This window comes from Cucurbita maxima, unplaced genomic scaffold (genome assembly GCF_002738345.1).
Source record: "Cucurbita maxima cultivar Rimu unplaced genomic scaffold, Cmax_1.0 Cma_Scf00020, whole genome shotgun sequence".
Lineage (NCBI taxonomy): Eukaryota > Viridiplantae > Streptophyta > Magnoliopsida > Cucurbitales > Cucurbitaceae > Cucurbita > Cucurbita maxima.
Window position 1 is genome coordinate 2,353,957 of NW_019272036.1, and position 13,127 is coordinate 2,367,083.

Genomic DNA, 13,127 nt, shown 5'->3' on the forward strand with positions numbered 1-13,127 from the left:
CCGACAGCGTCTCCACCGCCACCCGTCTACTCTCCCCCACCCCCGACCGCGTCTCCACCGCCACCCGTCTACTCTCCCCCACCCCCGACAGCGTCTCCACCGCCACCCGTCTACTCTCCCCCACCCCCGACAGCGTCTCCACCGCCACCCGTCTACTCTCCCCCACCCCCGACAGCGTCTCCACCGCCACCCGTCTACTCTCCCCCACCCCCGACAGCGTCTCCACCGCCACCCGTCTACTCTCCCCCACCCCCGACAGCGTCTCCACCGCCACCCGTCTACTCTCCCCCACCCCCGACAGCGTCTCCACCGCCACCCGTCTACTCTCCCCCACCCCCGACAGCGTCTCCACCGCCACCCGTCTACTCTCCCCCACCCCCGACAGCGTCTCCACCGCCACCCGTCTACTCTCCCCCACCCCCGACAGCGTCTCCACCGCCACCCGTCTACTCTCCCCCACCCCCGACAGCGTCTCCACCGCCACCCGTCTACTCTCCCCCACCCCCGACAGCGTCTCCACCGCCACCCGTCTACTCTCCCCCACCCCCGACAGCGTCTCCACCGCCACCCGTCTACTCTCCCCCACCCCCGACAGCGTCTCCACCGCCACCCGTCTACTCTCCCCCACCCCCGACAGCGTCTCCACCGCCACCCGTCTACTCTCCCCCACCCCCGACAGCGTCTCCACCGCCACCCGTCTACTCTCCCCCACCCCCGACAGCGTCTCCACCGCCACCCGTCTACTCTCCCCCACCCCCGACAGCGTCTCCACCGCCACCCGTCTACTCTCCCCCACCCCCGACAGCGTCTCCACCGCCACCCGTCTACTCTCCCCCACCCCCGACAGCGTCTCCACCGCCACCCGTCTACTCTCCCCCACCCCCGACAGCGTCTCCACCGCCACCCGTCTACTCTCCCCCACCCCCGACAGCGTCTCCACCGCCACCCGTCTACTCTCCCCCACCCCCGACAGCGTCTCCACCGCCACCCGTCTACTCTCCCCCACCCCCGACAGCGTCTCCACCGCCACCCGTCTACTCTCCCCCACCCCCGACAGCGTCTCCACCGCCACCCGTCTACTCTCCCCCACCCCCGACAGCGTCTCCACCGCCACCCGTCTACTCTCCCCCACCCCCGACAGCGTCTCCACCGCCACCCGTCTACTCTCCCCCACCCCCGACAGCGTCTCCACCGCCACCCGTCTACTCTCCCCCACCCCCGACAGCGTCTCCACCGCCACCCGTCTACTCTCCCCCACCCCCGACAGCGTCTCCACCGCCACCCGTCTACTCTCCCCCACCCCCGACAGCGTCTCCACCGCCACCCGTCTACTCTCCCCCACCCCCGACAGCGTCTCCACCGCCACCCGTCTACTCTCCCCCACCCCCGACAGCGTCTCCACCGCCACCCGTCTACTCTCCCCCACCCCCGACAGCGTCTCCACCGCCACCCGTCTACTCTCCCCCACCCCCGACAGCGTCTCCACCGCCACCCGTCCACTCTCCCCCTCCTCCTACTGCATCTCCACCTCCTCCCGAGCACTCTCCACCTCCTCCGACCGCATCTCCTCCTCCTCCTCATGGTGCTTCTCCACCACCGGCGATCGAAGACCTCATCCTACCACCAAACATTGGTTTCCAATATTCATCTCCACCACCACCACAGTTTCTCGGATATTGAGTAGTCTTGTCTTTATTCGTATTATTTCTTGATATTTTTTCGATAATGTAGCTTCTTTTTACTTATAAAGGTTTTGCCCAATTTTGCTTACTACCATGAAATAATTGTTGTAATTGCATGATAATACTACGAGATTTGATGTGGCAACTTTTTAGATATATGGACCTCCTAAACAAAAGTCATAACACCTTTGTATCAATATGGATGAACTCAAGATGAAGGCTAACAACAACATTACTGGTGAGCGTGGCTGTGGGCTGGTGGGCACACTTGTTGGGCACGACGGCGTTCACATGTGGGTGTGCAAGGATTTGGTGGGTTGGGCACTACATGATATTGGCTTGGGCGCGCTTTTGAGACTTTGCATGAGGTTGGTGGGTTGAATGTTACATAGTCTTGGTTTGAACATACATTAATGGATGTGTGCAGGGTATATGTTGTGCATGGGCGGGTCGGTGAATAATTGCATAGGCGTGCAAACATGAGCATTGAAGCTATGCATTGTTGGGCCTGGAATGACTACTCGTGGCATGTTGAAACATGTGCACAATTGTAGGTTGGTGGGCACACATGACCTATTGACGTTCACGTGAGGCCCTTGATGCATGCATGGGATTTTGACATCATATGTATGGCGAGGGCTCATGATTTGGTGTTGACCCGTGCAAGCTCAATGCTATCAACAGAGTATGAGGAATGGTAAAAATAGTGGTATTTCATCATTAATTCAATAGGGTCTCACCTGACAATCAGATTGGTCTTACTAAAAAGTGTGTGAGTGTTTCCACAAAAGAGTTTCAATAATCTGTGGTATCAGCAAGATTGATATAAGTTGTCTAATTTCTTAAAATTCTTAGTATGCAGTAGTTTTGTCTGATCTTCCACATGAGAAACAAATTATTGAGATTATCAGCAAGTGAATTTTTTAGTGTCTTGAGTAGTTCATAACTTTACAAGTTCTGTTTTGAAAACTAGCTTGTTTGGTATTACTAAGGTATAAACAAAATGGAGTGATCTCTAAATCGTCGGAGGAATCAAAAAATTCACAACAACTATAACACGTGGTCAAGATACATGATGTCTTGTCTACAAGAACAAGGCCTTTTAGAGGTCATTTGCAGAAGTGAAATTACGCCTCTAGAGGAGGATGCTAATTGTGTCTTGCACAAATGGAGAATTGAAGTAGACAATGCAATATAGTCGGAGAAGAGATGTTGGAATATATGAATATATTCAGGATGACAAGACAACCAAAGAAGCATTTGACATGATCGTAGCACTTTTGTAAAAAAAAAAAAAAACAATATGAGGTTACAACTTCTAGACAACAAGTTTTTATCAATCTCACAACATGATATGATGATTGCTTAGAACTTCCATACAGATGTCGAGAGATTACTAAACTAGATCCAAAGTCCTTCATTAGAGAAGATCGAATGGAGAGGAACATCATCATGCTACAGTGTGAATGACAAAGACGAAGCAACAATAAGCCGCATGGATATGAAAGTGGTGACAAAGGAATAAGTCATCAAGGAACTACACGACCTAGGAGCTCATTAGAACTATAACAAGAGCTTGGTATGGTAAGATTTCGGAATTTTTTATTCAAAGTGGTTAGTCAGTTGCATGAAAGAGAAGGAAATTTGGCTAGAAGTTGATTTGACATATGAATAATCTTTTCTTCGCCAATAAAAGTATACAAGAGATGCATTTAAGAACTTCGACATGCTTAAGTGCAAGCAAGTCTCGACACCAATAGAGCCAAATGCCAAGATTTGTGGACATGAAGGCAAATAGTTGAATTATGAAACGATATATGGATAATTAGTAGGTAGACTTATCTACGTAACTTTAACTCAGCTTGACTTAGCTTGACTTTTCTTATGTAGTTGGAGTTATGAGTCGGTACATGCAAAATCTGAAGAAGCCTTATTTAGATGCGACTCAACTATGGTCAAATGTAAAATAGAAATGTCCAATGTACAATCGACTATGGTCTTTTATACAAAAGAAGTGAAGACTGTAAGCTAGTTGTTTATTGTGATGCTAAGTATGCAAGAGACCACGATACCCGAAGATTAACTACTGGGTATGTGTTCAAGTTTGGTTCGGGACAATTTCTTGGTATAACAAAAGACGACCAATGGTATTATTGTCAACTACAAAAGTGGAGTATAGAGCAACGACTGGAGCAGCTAAAAAAACTACATGGTTAAAACTCTTAACGAAAAATTTGCACCTAAAAATTGACTATTCAATATCGCTTAATTGCGACAACCAATATGCATTTTGCCTAGCATAAAATCCGGTGCTTAATGCTAGAACAAACCATGTGGAGGTGCACTATCATTTTATTACAGAGAAAGTCCTGAAGAAAGAAATCGAAATGCGGGAGATCAAGACAGATACCAAGTGGTAGAGTTGTTTACACAAGGGTTGAATACGAGCAAATATGAAGGTTTTTTCTATGGTACGACGAATGGAGATATTTGCTAAATTGTCTATACATTTTAGAGAAATAATTTATATAGGGTGGGAATAAAGATATCTGCTATAAATACCTTTCCACTCTACTCATTTCATGCAATCCTAAGCAAAGCAAAATGTAGTAGCATTCTACTGATTGTTCAATAGTTGTCATCATACACGTTGACTAAAGTTTATTGACATAGTAGTACAAGGGATTCTAGGGTTGATCCAACGAAATATTAGGGGTGTACATGATCTAGGTTGGATTGAGGGATTTTCTTGATCCAACCAAAAAGTTTGGGTTGGTTGGATTGGTAACCCGAAAATCACAACCTTGGCTGTAAAAAAATTTATTTATCCACAATTTATAATTATTGAGATATAATCTTAGATCAAAGATATTAAAAATTCACAAACGAACACAAATCAATCTATAATTATTCACAAAAAAAAAAAATCAATCGAATAACACGCGAAAATTGTAACATATTAAATCAGCATTGTCATATAACTAAAAAAAATTAAATACCTAATACTTGGTTCATAATTAGTTTAAATAAGAAAAATATCAGAATAGATCATGAAATGGCCCTTAAACTATTAAAAAACACATAATTTATTAAAATTATAATAATAACTCTGCAAAGCAATAAGTAAATATATTAAAATTTAGAGTTATTATCTCAAATTTATAACAAAATTTTTTAAATCTAATAAAACAATCAACTTGACTTCGAGGTTAAATGTACATCAAATATTAAAAATAGTTAATATATAATAGATACGTTAAATAAAAAATATATATTTAAAATTTAAATGAGAAACTTTTATGATACTTAAACATGATCCAAATAAAAACATAAAATCTTATTTAGACATATAGTTGTTAAATCTTTTAAAATTTTCTTTACATAAACTCTCACCAACCTTTTGCGTTTGAATGCTCCCATAAGTCCCGATATTGTGTTCATATCGTCACAACTTTGTATTAACGAATATACTAGTTCGGTTCATAAACAATCACTAAAAGATAATTAAGATTCGAATTATCTTGTTGATCAAATATCTCAAACCAAGGTTTGAGATTTGAATTATTTCAAATAAGATGGATCGTGATAATTCTAAACATAAAATCTAAACTATATAAAATTGCAAAGAAATTTAAATGGGCAAAGAAACTTAGTAATTAGCGGAAGAAAAATATAAATATTTTACCAAATAACATATACTTCATATAGCCTTAAAATGAAACATTTTATCCGATATTTCAAAAGTTTGTAACTTTATACTCGAGGACTATAATTGGCCAACGTAACTTAAAAATAAATGAAGCTGCATTTAAAGTATCTAGACTTAATTCTTCTCAACGTGAAATTGATTTAATTTTAATAAAACTTGACTTTATCTTTATAATAATTTGAACAACATTCTTCGTTCATATCATTACTCCTTACACGTAAAACACAATTAATTCTATGGAGTGAAAGTAATTTAAAAAAGGAGCATTTTCTACGGAGTAATATAAACAATAAAAACTAAATGGATCTCTAAAATATTAATAATAAGGTTAATATAAATTAATTATGTTTATGTTTATGTTTTCCATTCTTATAAAATACAAAATAAAAAGAAAATAAGGGAAAATTAATAACAAAACATATTTACCATAAAATTTGACTTGGTAAGTGTTGAGTTAAAACGATCCCCCTGGTTTCGTTCTTTCTTTCCCTCTTATTTTTAAACAAATAACCCAACAATTAATCCCAAACCACAAACAACAAATTCAAACTCTGCTAAACTCTTTAAAAGGCCTCATTCTCCCCGACAACAAACCAAACTCACCATGTCTTCTCTTCTCCTCTTCCTTCTACTTGTCTTCACTCTCCCGTTGGTCTCCCTTGCGGTCTCGAAAGCTGAAGTTTCGTATCTCATTAATCGGCAACTTTTGGCTCTAAGAGAACACGAAGAACTCCCAGATGACTACAAATATGAAGTTGAAGTTAATTCTCATGAAACTTTCATAAATGAGAGGTTGAAGAAGGCTTTTGTTGCCCTCAAAGCTTGGAAAGCCGCCATATATTCGGACCCATATAACTTCACTGAAAATTGGGTTGGCAATGATGTCTGTCTTTATAGGGGCGTTTTTTGTACTTCGGCCCTTGATGACTCCACTGTTGAGGTTGTGGCTGGCATTGATTTGAACCATGCTGATATTGCAGGCTACTTGCCACCCGAGCTTGGACTCTTGACAGATTTGGCATTGTTCCATATCAACTCTAATAGGTTTTGTGGGATAATTCCTCATAGCTTTTCTAAGCTCACTCTCATGTTTGAGTTTGATGTCAGTAACAACCGCTTCGTTGGCCATTTTCCAGAAGTTGTTTTTTATTGGCGTATCGCTAAGTACCTCGATCTTAGGTTCAATGACTTTGAAGGAGAAGTCCCACCGGCACTCTTCACTATGAACTTCGACGCCATATTCTTAAACAACAATAGATTTAGTTCCTTCATCCCGAATACTATTGGAAACTCCACTGTCTCCGTTGTGTCCTTTGCGTACAACTACTTCCATGGCTGCATTCCCCAAACCATTGGCCAAATGAGCAGCCTCAACCAGGTTCTCTTCATCGGCAACAACCTCGATGGTTGTCTCCCAGTCGAGATTGGAAAGCTTGTCAATCTAACGGTGCTTGATATCAGCAACAATAGCTTTCCTGGTTGGTTGCCCACGTTGTCGGGACTCAAGAATTTGCAGTGTCTTGATGTTAGTTACAATGAACTCAGGGGCTCTATTTCTGGGGAGATATGCAAATTGCCTCGTTTAGGTGGCTTTAATTACTCCTCTAATTATTTTAATCAGCAAGATAAAGAATGTGTGGGATCTAAAGATTCAAAAAAGATTTTTAGTGACGTTCATAATTGCTTGCCCAATCGCCCGGAGCAGAGAGATGTTGAGAGTTGCAGCTCTTTTATGATGAAGTCGGTGAAGTGTAGAGGTTGTGGTGAAGATCCAGCTAGTCAATCTCCGACCCATCCGATACGGGTTCGTAGGCCACCAACTTCAGAATCGGGTAAACCCCCAGTTCCATCCTCACCTCATCATCATCATCACGAAGTTCCGTCATCACCTCATCATCATCATCATCATCATCACGAAGTTCCATCCTCACCTCATCATCATCATCATCATCATCATGAAGTTCCATCTCCGCCGCCGCCGACCGAGTCTCCGCCGCCGCCGACCGAGTCTCCGCCGCCGACGACCGAGTCTCCGACACCACCGACCGAGTCTCCGACACCACCGACCGAGTCTCCGCCGCCGACGACCGAGTCTCCGCCACCGCCAGTGTACTCTCCCCCACCTCCGACCGCATCCCCGCCACCGCCAGTGTACTCTCCCCCACCTCCGACCGCATCCCCGCCGCCGCCAGTGTACTCTCCCCCACCTCCGACCGCATCCCCGCCGCCGCCAGTCTACTCTCCCCCACCTCCGACCGCATCCCCGCCGCCGCCAGTCTACTCTCCCCCACCTCCGACCGCATCTCCACCGCCACCGACTGCATCTCCACCGCCACCCATCCCCTCTCCACCGCCACCCATCCCCTCTCCACCGCCACCCATCCCCTCTCCACCGCCACCCGTCCACTCTCCCCCTCCTCCTACTGCATCTCCACCTCCTCCCGAGCACTCTCCACCTCCTCCGACCGCATCTCCTCCTCCTCCTCATGGTGCTTCTCCACCACCGGCGATCGAAGACCTCATCCTACCACCAAACATTGGTTTCCAATATTCATCTCCACCACCACCACANGCATCTCCCCCTCCTCCTACCGCATCTCCGCCTCCTCCTACCGCATCTCCGCCTCCTCCTACCGCATCTCCCCCTCCTCCTACCGCATCTCCCCCTCCTCCTACCGCATCTCCGCCTCCTCCTCCCGCTGCTTCTCCACCACCGGCATTCGAAGACCTCATCCTACCACCAAACATCGGTTTCCAATATGCATCTCCACCACCACCACAGTTCCCCGGATATTGAGTAGTCTCGTCTTTCTTCATATTATTTCTTGATATTTTTTCAATATTGTAGCTTTTTACTTGAATAAAGAGAGAAGTTTTGCCCAATTTTGCTTACTTAGTTGAATGCAACTTAAATTAACTCTGAAATAACAATCATTTTAACCCAAAATCGTTAATATACAACAATTATATTACCTCCTATGGTGAGATTTTTGGTGCAAGACTATTGGAATGTGTTTCAGTGTTGTAATTACATGATAATACTATGACATTTGATGTGGCAACTTTTTAGGTATATGGACCTCTTTGTAGGTATATGGACCTCCTAAGCACAAGTCACAACACCTTTGTATCAATATGGATGAACTCAAGATGAAGGCAACAACATTACTGGTGAGCGTGGTTGTGGGTTGGTAGTTATGGGCTGGTGGGCACACTTGTTGGGCACGACGGCGTTCACATGTGGGTGTGTAAGAATTTGGTGGGTTAGGCACTGCATGATGTTGGCTTGGGCGCTTTTGAGATATGCATGAGGTTTTGGTGGGTTGAATGTTACATCGTCTTGGTTTGAACATACATTAATGCATGGGCGAGCCAGTGAATAACTGCATTGGCGTGCGAACATGGGCGGTGAAGCTATGCATTGTTGGGCCTGAAATGACTCCTCGTGGCATGTTGAAACATGTGTGCAATTTTAGGTTGGTGGGCACACATGACCTATTGACGTGCATGCGAGGCCCTTGATGCATGCATGGGCTTTTGAACTGGTCATATGTATGGCGATCTAAGAGGTATGCAATTGTATGAGAAGTGGTAAAAATAGTGGTATTTTTTGATGCAATTGTAAGGGAATTGTAAGGGAATGAAGTGAGCTAAGAGGAAATTATGAGACATGAAAAAGTACAAAGAAATTCGTGTAGCATGCACAACCAACAATACACAATTGCTAATTGTTTAGATCTGCAATACGATACATGGTTGCAGCACGATAATTGTGTCATGGTGTCATTGAAGGGAACTCTTCCTTTGTAGAAACTAGCTTGCAAGACTTCTTGAAGTATTCCAACCATGCAAACGTTTTCCATATTCCACAAGTTCTTGCTATAACTCGAACACAAGGTGGGAGAGACAATTGTGCTTGTTAATAAACTTGACGTCACTAAAGGGAATAAACTCTTCCATCGTGAAAACAAAAAAGTTTGTGACGCTGACATAGGCCTCCGATAAATCAGCTAAAATCGCAAATGCCTTTTATCTCATACTACTCTTTCAATACATAATTGTGCCTGTTAATAAACTAGACATGATGTCACTGAAGGGAATAAACTCTTCATCTGAGTATTGGGAAACTTTTGTAGAAACTCTAGCTTGCAAGACTTCTTGGAGTATTCCAACCATGCAAACGTTTTCCATATCCCACAAGTTCTTCTTTGCTATGACTCAAACACAAGGTGCAAGAGACTCTTGTGGAGAAGAAGAGTGAGTTTCAAGAATTCCGTGGAGATCTAATTCATTCTCAGAAAGTGGAAGAGTGGAAGAGATTAGTATCTTTTGACTCAATTTAAAAGTATATTTGCATATTTAATATATTAGGATATAATTGTTGGGTTCTATGTCTTAAAACCCAGTAAATATTGTTATTGAATAAAGTGAATTTTACGATCATTAATCTAAATCCAATAAACTAAGAACACTCTGGCTTATAGTATGATTATTTGAACTATATGTAGAGACATAAGAGTGGATCAAATTCAAGTATATAGTCAAAATGATCTATAGTATAAGAATAAGGCTGAGTACCTTATTCTGGGGACACTATGGATGCGGCCCACTTTTGTATATGATATAAACAATGTGATCACTAAAATTGTACATGTGGAGACATGTGAGTGGGGGCGTTCTATGCAATGAGTATTGCATAAGATTGGACCATGAAGAAAATAACTCTCACTTTATAATGTCGTTTACTGTTGAGACTAGTTTTCTTTTCATTCGATGACCTAGGTAACTCAATCTTAATCTTGAGCTAACCATGAACTACTGTTTATTCGGAATTATCCTTAGATTTGCATGGGTGAGAGTGACTCAAGTTCGCCGACTCAATAGGCCTCCCATTTTAGGAGTAAGACTGGGTAAATGGCTGGGGACGTGGGGTGATCACTAAAATTGTACATGTGGAGACATGTGAGTGGGGGCGTCCTATGCAATGAGTATTGCATAAGATTGGACCATGAAGAAAATCACTCTCACTTTATAATGTCGTTTACTGTTGAAACTGATTTTCTTTATATTCGATGACCTAGGTAACTCGATCTTAATCTTGAGCTAACTATGAACTCCTGTTGAATTATCCTTAGATTTGCATGGGTGAGAGTGGCTCAAGTTCGCCGACTCTATAGGCCTCCCATTATTAGGGATAGAAGAGAGGTAGTTCCTTAAGTACTGACTCCAGGTCTTGAACAAGGGGCCCCACCCTCTCATTGGCCTGAGAGGGATCTGGTTTACTGGTTGGACTACAAACCAATTGTTCATTAGAGGATCAGTGAGACATAAGAAACAAGAAGTAACTTCAGGGGTAAAACGGTAAATTGACCCAGCTCTAGTTACGAACAACCTGTGAATGATCGACTTACTAATCATGGTTATATCAAATGGACAAAAATATATCTATAGTGAGGGGAGTGCAACTACTAGGCTATAGTGGAATGTCCTAGTAGTTAACAAATGTTGGTTAACAAGGTTAATGAGTTTAACCGGTTAATCTTGGATCGTTGGAGCCCATGATCTATAGGTCCATTAGGTCCCTCTGCTAGCTCATATCGGACTAAACCATAGAACAGTGTGACGAGTGAGTTCGAAGTGTTCGAATTCAAATTAAGGAGAATGCGCTACATATATGCGATATATTTAACCGCATTTTTATTTTATTTACGAATTAAACAAAAAGAGAGAATCTAAGATATTTGAATAAGATTTAATATCTTAATCAAATATGTGTCGGAATTAATTGGGATTGTCATTTGAATTAATATTAAATATTAATTAAATAGTTTAATTAATCATTTAATATTACTTTAATTTGAAATTAATAATTCAAATGGATTGTTGAATCAAAATGAAGAAAGTAAAAAATGTTAGTGAAATTTTGAGGTGTCAAAATTTGGTTTAACCAAACTTGCATGCTTGCCAAATAAATCCCACAAATTTGAGTGGAATTTTGAGTGTCAAAATTTGGTTAACTCAAGCATGCTTGCCACATAATCCAAAACATTTGAGTAGAATTTTGAGTGTCAAAATTTGGTGATCTCAAATTTGCACATGCAAACATGACTCTATAAATAAAGTGATCATAATACATGAAAGTTCTTCTGGTTGGTGAAAAACTTTGAGAAAAACCTCTCACAAACACTCTCATCATATATACAAAATCTCTCCCAAGTTTAGTCACTCACCAGATTCCACAATCCCGTTCTAAGGCCGGAGGATAGTGGAGAAGACACTAGTGGTGGTTCGATACCGGTTCGTGAGGAAAAAGAAATTTGAACTACAAAAGGTTAGTATTCAAACTCATTAAGTTTTAAAACTTATGAACATGCTAGTTATTTACTATGATTGATGTTCTAAAAATGTCTTAGATCCAAATTGCTTCCGCATGTGTTGTATTAACATCTTCAACAATACCTTATACAAATAATATATAGATATTATAAGATATCCTAATATATATTTAATTAATTTGTATTTCATTCAAATTTTAAATATATTTTTATTTCAGGTATTAAAATACATCCATTGATTTAATATTTAATTGTATCAAATACAATATATATATTGAACTCCAATGATACAAAATTAATTAATTAAACTCTTTAATCAATCAATTTTTCATATATTAATATAGGTCACTCCACTATAGACCTAAAGTTGCACTCTTATGCCGGTAGGACAAGTTATGTCCAATATAATCATTACAAGCAAGTCCATAATTACCGCTAGTTCAAAAGTCTGTTTTACTCATGTAATTACATCTTTCACCTTAAGTACCATTGATTCTTTAATGAACAATTTGTTTATGATTCAATCATAAATCAAGTCCCTCTCGGGCCAATGAGAGGGTGAGGCTCCATTGTTCAAATCTCGAAATGTACTTAAGAGAATATTTGGGCAAGTACCCAACATGGTAGGCATATTGAATCCGCTAAAAAAGTTATTCTCACCCATGTAAATTAAAGGACAAGCCCTCATAGGCAGGAGTTCATAACTAACTCATGATAAGATCGAGTCGCATATAATCAGTGAAATATTAATCTTCCCAATTAACGGATTTATAAAGAGAGATTAAATATTTATTGGTCCAGTCTTATACAAACTCATTGTATAGGATACCTCCACTTACATGTCTCCACATGAACGATTACAAAGTGGGTCGTACCAATAGTGTTACCAGGATAATGCACTCAACCTTATCCATATACTATAGACTCTTCAGGTTATTATTTAAACACAACTCTCTTCTATGCCAATCACATACGGTTCAAGTTTACATTTATAACCTTGTATTTTCATACCATGGATAACAATTAAATTACAAATAAAATAATAAAAATTATTGTTAAAAACTAAATATGGTATACAAAGGTTTTCGCTATCAACAACATGGTATGATGAATGACGATAGTGTTTGATCATCATTAGCTCAAGACAGTCAAACTCAATAATTGTAGTCTATATATTTTAGAAAAAATAATTTATCTATTTTTATTTTAATTTCTTTTAATATGATATTTATTAAAAAGAATTTAAAATATGGTAATAAAATTAATAATATTTTAGAAGTAAATTTTTTTTAAAAAAAGTTTTAAATATATATGTGTGTGTGTGTATATATATATATATATATGTATATGCATATATAAACATAATTTGATAACGGATGAAACCAAATTTTCATTTGGAAT

At 41.1% G+C, this 13,127-nt stretch overlaps 2 protein-coding genes across 2 annotated transcripts in view; both read left to right on the forward strand.

Annotated features, from left to right (window-relative positions):
* The window catches only part of LOC111494877 (pollen-specific leucine-rich repeat extensin-like protein 1), a 28,180-nt gene extending 26,351 nt beyond the window's left edge, over positions 1-1,829 (forward strand). Inside the window, exon 6 of the mRNA XM_023144864.1 lies at positions 4-1,829. Within this exon, the coding sequence (XP_023000632.1) occupies positions 4-1,680 (1,677 nt within the window). The 3' untranslated portion in view covers positions 1,681-1,829. The remainder of the gene's footprint in view (positions 1-3) is intronic.
* A 4,111-nt stretch (positions 1,830-5,940) lies between these two features.
* Positions 5,941-8,274, forward strand: LOC111494253 (pollen-specific leucine-rich repeat extensin-like protein 3). Its single transcript, XM_023144152.1, has 2 exons — positions 5,941-7,169; positions 7,311-8,274. The coding sequence occupies exons 1-2, from the start codon at positions 5,996-5,998 to the stop codon at positions 8,186-8,188; spliced, it is 2,052 nt and encodes a 683-aa protein (XP_022999920.1). The 5' UTR covers positions 5,941-5,995; the 3' UTR covers positions 8,189-8,274.
* The last annotated feature ends 4,853 nt before the right edge of the window (positions 8,275-13,127 follow it).